Source organism: Gossypium hirsutum, chromosome A08, assembly GCF_007990345.1.
Source record: "Gossypium hirsutum isolate 1008001.06 chromosome A08, Gossypium_hirsutum_v2.1, whole genome shotgun sequence".
Lineage (NCBI taxonomy): Eukaryota > Viridiplantae > Streptophyta > Magnoliopsida > Malvales > Malvaceae > Gossypium > Gossypium hirsutum.
Window position 1 is genome coordinate 114,631,794 of NC_053431.1, and position 6,908 is coordinate 114,638,701.

General features: G+C 30.6%; 1 protein-coding gene across 1 annotated transcript; it reads left to right on the plus strand.

The window, feature by feature from the left end:
- The first annotated feature begins 5,344 nt into the window (after positions 1–5,344).
- Positions 5,345–6,345, plus strand: LOC107934082 (uncharacterized). Its single transcript, XM_016866426.1, has 2 exons — positions 5,345–6,018; positions 6,123–6,345. Exons 1-2 carry the CDS (start codon positions 5,345–5,347, stop codon positions 6,343–6,345), a joined length of 897 nt encoding a protein of 298 aa, XP_016721915.1.
- Positions 6,346–6,908: the final 563 nt, after the last annotated feature.

Below are 6,908 nucleotides of genomic sequence, written 5' to 3' on the forward strand. Positions count from 1 at the left end.
TTTTGTTGTATGGTGAAGTAGCTAACTTCTGCATTTAGTTTGTTTGTTTTCATAAGCTAAGGATGGTTATGTAATCTGCAGTTGCTTCTTATTCATAAGGTTGAAGCAAGGTATCGTTTTCTATTTATCTTGATTTAAAATTAGTTATATCAATAAATATAGTTTTTTTTAAAGTTTGCAATGCGATTAAATAACTTAATTTAATGGTACGACAAATCAAATGGTTGAGTTGTGGTATATTTCAAATTTCAAGGGGGAGTTAGTAACACACAACAGACTTCCATTGTTGACATGTTGAGTGAATGCCGTCAAGGTTGATGAGCCGTATACCGATAAAGAAATAATTTTTTTTCATTAAATACTCATCATGATAATATGCGGCATTCTATAACTCAATCGTTAGATTAAAAAATGGCTTGTGGTTAATCTGCATTACCAGCTGCAGACTTTGTTTGGGGAGGTGGATTTGTTTTTCCTTTGCATGGGGTATTTGGAAAAAGTGATCAAAATCTTATATGGTTGAGCTAAACACTATGCTTTTGTTTGTAAGGCGAATGTGGCCAAGAGAAATGGATCGAATTGCTATCCGATACGGGCAGGTAATTGGATTCAGTTAGACACAGAAGGTGCTGTTTAGGTGGCCTTTGGTTCAGCTGCTGTGGGGGGGGTTATGCGTGACACGAAGGGAAACTAATTTTAAGATTTAGTAAGTTCCTAGGAATTTGTTCTATATTGGAGGTTGAGTTATGGGGTATTTTTAAGGGTTTGTCTCTTCTGCTGAAGCAAATATTTGATAGAGTGTTGATAAGTACAAATAGCACAGAAGCAGTCCAGATTATTCAAGATAATATCTCAAGAAACTTGAACTCAGCCTTGGTTAGGTGAATTCATCAGCTGATAGAAAAAACAGTACATTGACATATCCAACATGTACCCAGAAAAGAAATAAAGTTGCAGATTTATTAGCAAAAATGGATCATAGTAATGAACACATCTTACTTCTATTTGAATAGCCTCCTTTAGGTGTTTAAATTTAGGCTTAATGATAAATTTGGCCACTAATATTTTCATATTTTGTCAAAATAACGCTAATTATATTTTTGAGCCTTTTTTGGCCATTAACTTTTATTTTTATTTTTTCAAATTATTATTTTTTTTCAACTTAAAAAAATAAAAGTTGATGGCCAAAAAAGGCTCAAAAATACAATTAAGGCCATTTTAACAAAACATGAAAATGTCAATAGTCAAATTTATCATTAAGCCTAAAATTTAAGACTACGTAAACTGTTTGTTTTGTTTTATTTTCACCATATATATATATATATATCACCTTTAATTATATATAAAAGATTTATGATACTACATTTTAACAAAATATTTATTGGATTGTCCATTCTAAAGGATACTACATTTTAACAAGATATTTATTGAATTGTCTACTCTAAAGATTAGGTGATGAATATTTAAACTGTATAATAGAAACATCCTCCGTTTTCCCTATGGATTTTAAAATTTTTATTTAATAGTAAATTTTAATATGAAACCTAAATAGATTTCTTAGGAAGGATCAACGTATTGAATATAGAATTTAATATTATAATAAAATAATTTTTTTAGTTTTCTTAATTGTTTGAATATGATTTTATTTTATGGTAATTATGATTTTTGATATTATACCAAACATATCATTTAAAAATAAAATAAATTGGTTCTCTAAATGATCATTTTGATAAATTAAATTTTTTTATTTTTTAATATCTCAAAAAAATAGTTTGCAACTAAAATCTAATCATTATGATAAACTATATAAAATATAAAATCAATTAAGCTATAAAGTCAACACAATATGAATTTTTTTTAAAAAAAATTATATAAAATACAAAATGAATTAAGCTATACAGTCAACACAATAATGTGTAAAATTTATATAAATTTATAATAATTAAAAAATAGAAACTCATAGATAATAATGATTTTTTTAAAAAAAAATAGTTTTTAGGCTCATAAATCCTTAAAAATTTTTTTAAAATTTTTTAAAGTACCATATATGTAAGACATGTAAAAAGTTAAACACGACATATAATCAGTTGCATAATACAAAAATTTGAGCAAATTTGAAATAATTGAAATAAATCAAATAATTTTATTTATGAAATTATGAGTTATAATTTCTAGATAAATATTATGATTTTTTTCTTTGATGAAACTTAGACTTAATTTTGGATGGATGCGAGTGGCTTCAAGAGTTTATCAAAACTTGATCTTGAAATATGGAAATGGATTTGGAGAAATTTAGAGTTTAATTGAAGGGTCTTCAAAATTTGATATTAGATAATATGATTTGTTTAAAAAATTGTTGAAACTTGTTAATAAACACAAATGTTCTCTCTTTTATGTTGATGTAACTAGATTAAGGATATATTCTACAATGTGTTAAATGACTTAAAAGTGACTTACTTTCATAGCATCAATAAATTTTCCGTGTATCATAAACTCTTAATTAGTTATAATATTATTGGGTTTAACAATTTGGGATGCCATGATTTCGTGTATCAGAAACTGAACGAGGGAGCATGGAAAGATCCTTTGGATGATAGTATTGTGGCAACAGATTCGTAGTGCATGACTCTAAGAAAACACCATTCGAGCACCATGATTGACCAACTGAAAGAGGTAAATATATGTCAGGTTCAGTGGTTAGGTATGGCTGATTAAATTAAGGATATATTATTCACTCATATGAGTAATGACCTTAAGTAATTGTTATTTCACTGTTATCCAAAAGCAACTTTCGAATAGGTAGCTTCCACTAACTATCATTTTATTTTATAAATTCCCAAGAAGCAGAAAAATCTGCTACAAAAGTAAAAAAACTATCTACAGCTTAAAGAATACAGGAGTTGTTGTAGATTTACATAATCCACCCTATTAGTACTTTTCCCTTAAAGCCTCATTTGTATTCTTCAAAATCCAACCATAGCATTCACGCAACGAGATCCTTCAAAACATATGCTTTCATCCAAACAATTCATACAGAGCCTTCCCCACCCAAAATATCCTTTACAGGCAGAATCATACAAGCCTTATTGGCCCACCCTCTTTGGTTTTACTGTTTTTTTTTGGATGACTTTGGTCTTACTGTTTGAAAAGTATGGAAGCATATGAAGCAATCTGTATTCGACAACAAGCCTGCTAATCCGGAGGTAGTGGTGCGCACAGCTCGGTGTTGGGCTAGGAACATTAAAGATATGGACCAGAAGCAAGGTGTCATTGGCTCTGTCTAGGAACATAAGCATTTTGGATGCCTTTTTAATAGGTTGAATCAAACTAAATACGGATGGTGCTAGAAACATCAACACTGTAGGGCATGTTCAGCTGGTGTTGTTCGAGATGAAAGTGGCAGATGGGTTTTTGGTTATGGTCGTTATATCGGAGAATGTAGTACTGAGTAAGCAGAGCTCTGCTGCTCTGGGCCATTTAAGATGGGATGATGCTGCTTTGGTCTACAGGATGGCGGTATGTAATAGTCAACTCTGATTGTCCCCTGGCAATTCAAGCTTGTAATGGTGTTTTGCAATAGACCTTGCCGAATTGTTATAAGCCATACCCTAAGAGATCAAATTTGGTGGCTAATGTCATGGCGAGACTGATGCATAACTACTCTATGGGATTGCACGAGTTTGAGACATCTCCTAAGGAAGTTGACTGCTATATTCAACAAGATTTAAATTCCAAGAGATATTGCTTTGTAATTTGGAATAGTTCTGTCCTTAGAGGTAAGGATTGAACCCAAACTCTTATGTCACAATATAAATACTTTTTTATTAGGTCAAGAAATTTTTTTTGAACTAAATAATAATAATAATAATATTAATATGGCATCATATAATTGACTGGTGATGTATAAAACTAGGGATTATATTTCATGCACTGGTATAAGTTGTATGCATCATTAGCTAATTATAAGTTGTAATCTCATTAGTGACCAAAATAAAAAAGGACATTTTAATAAATACTTGAAAAATTATTTAAACATAATTAAAAATTATTCTTAATTTTCTTTTTATAATTTTCTTCTCCCCTTTGTTGTGTATGGATAAAGTTTTACTGTCTACTAAATTCTGAAACCTCAATCTTATCTCCCAAGCTAGAGGGAAAGGAATGGAAGATTTCTACTAAAACCTGCCCAATATACGAAAGTAGTGGTGAGTTGAAGCTGATCGCTTACACTTTGACACTCAAACCATTCCAATTTTGGGATGGGATGGTTTTTGCTTATCTTGAGTAGCACAAAGATGATCTAATATTTTAATAAAGTTTTTAAGATTTTAGTGAATGGTAAAACTTTATCAATTTTGGAAGAGAGAAGAGAAAATTATAGAAGGAAAATTAAGATTAATTTTTAAATAAATTTTTAAGTATATATTAAAAATTGCTTCAATATTATTTATTTTGTTCATTAATGAGGTGGCAATTTGTAGTTAATTAATGGTGCATAGAATTTATGCATTGCCGGTATATCAAATATAATCTCATAAAACTATACACTATCAATGTATTAAATATAATTTTATTAGTTAACAACCTCTTGGCTTAATGGCTAGAGCATTTATATTGTGGCATGAGAGTTTAGATTCAGTTCCTAGCAACCCCACCACTACCTCAATTATAAAAAAATATATATATATAATTTTATTATGATAGGAATAGAAAAGATTATAATTCTATTTTATTATAATTAAGTCATCTTTCATGTCTGTTTTATAGTTTATGAAAGACCCTTTTTAAAGTTTGTGGTTGCCTCTTTCAACAATATTATCTTTAGACTCAAACTTGAGTTCTTATACTAAAAGTACATTATGTCTTATTATTGCACTCAATATTTATACGTCTTGTCTATTTCAACATAAATATACTTCTAAATTCTTAATTGAGTTCTTATAACGAGTTAACTTATATTAATTTTATGAATGAATTTTCTTTTATAGGAGACTGTAAATTTTACCATCTCAATTTGATATTGCAAGAATAATCTAGTAAATTATATTTTCCAATTCATTATGTTTAAGGTTGGATGTTCATGAATTTTTCAGCTAGATTTCCATTTCAGCAATAATTAACCAGAAGTGTAAATGCATTTTCTTTAACCAAGGAGTCGCAAATTAATTCCTCACTCCCAATGCGTCAAATTTACTTCTCCAAGCCCCTTCAATTCCTATTTATTTAATAACATAAATCAAATCTAAAATACAAAGAAAAAAAATCTACAATACTCTTCAGCAACAGTTTGGTTTTCCCTGTTTAACTTTTCTTGTAATCTTGTTTCCCGCTCCATAATAGGACCATGCCTGGAATAGGCACTTTAGTAGACCTGTTACTTTTCTACACTCTTGAAAGAGTCCTTTTCAATAGAATGGTGATCTCAATGGGCAAAAACTCGCAACAGGTTAAGTCAGCAATGACACTTTGGCTCATGCTAGAAGAAATTGGTTACCATGAACTCATTCGAATCATCCATTCTTATGACGATGACACCATCGATGCTTTCTTCGAGGAGGCACTGCAATGCTTACAGTTCATTCAGCCCAATGCTTCATCACCAATCGATGAATCATATGAAACTCCTGTTTTCCTTGGTCTTTTCGACGAACCAATGAATTTCAGGTTCTTTTATTACAATCGGGAGTTTATGTACAAGCGTTACGTTCACATCATGGACACTGTTTGTGACAAAATATTTGGCGAAAATGCTGCTATTGAAGTTGATGAATCTGGTTTGAAGCCAGCGGCTAGACCCCTCGGAGAAGGTTCTACTACTTCACAGGTCATTGGTGAATCGAGTTTGAACCCAAGCCTGGAACTGAATCAATATATCGAGTCAACGAAGGTGTCGAATTTGAATCCCGGTGCCAATGAGTTTCGACCGGGCCAAACGCCGGAAGATACGAGAACAATGTTCATAACATTCTCTAAAGGCCACCCTTTAAGCAGGGAAGAAATCTTTCACTTCTTTACCTCGTACGTAATTAAACCACATACATACATACATACATACATACATACATACATATATGGTTTAAGTGAACGTGAAGTAGTTACTGATGTTGGGTTTTGCATTGCAGGAATTGGGGAGAAGTGGTGCAAGATGTTGTGATTGAACACACTAGTCATCCAGGACAAGAACCTCAGTTCGGACGTATTGTTTTCACTACTTCATTGGTGATACCCATGGTTTTGAATGGGCAATCCAAAGCCAAATTCTTGGTCAACAGAAAGCATTTGTGGGCTCGTATTTACGTCCCTCGTTATAGAGGAAGGAAAAAATTAGCTAGTAAGAAAGTTTAACATTTGATGCACTCATTGTGTATAATTTTATGCATTATTAGTGAATCAGATGATGATATTGTGAATTTAATTTTAAAAATATATTATGTATAATTATTTAATTAATTAACAATACCTATAAGTATAGACAGTCTTTAGATAAAATATAAATCCAAAAAATAGTACTTGAATTCAAGCAAATTAATTATCAAAATTACAGCGACAATGTTGGCAATACTTTACGTTCAAGTTAAGATTGCTGTATCTTTTCTTACCAAATATAGGCATGGATTATATGCCATTGGAGAAATTATAAAGAGAATGATATCCTTTTGTATTTGGTAACATGATTTTGAATGCTCATTTTATTGGTTTTTTATATTTAATATCAAACTTGTCATTTTTGTTTCTAAAACAAAGTTTATCACCATTGTTTGTTTGAGATATTATGTTCATAATATATGCTTTGCCAATTATGCATTTAATTAGCTTCTATGACCTTCACCCACCCACATAAAGTTATTTTTTTATATACTTCCATGAATGTTGAGTTTTCATTCAATCTACACATCTGTTGTTAAAAT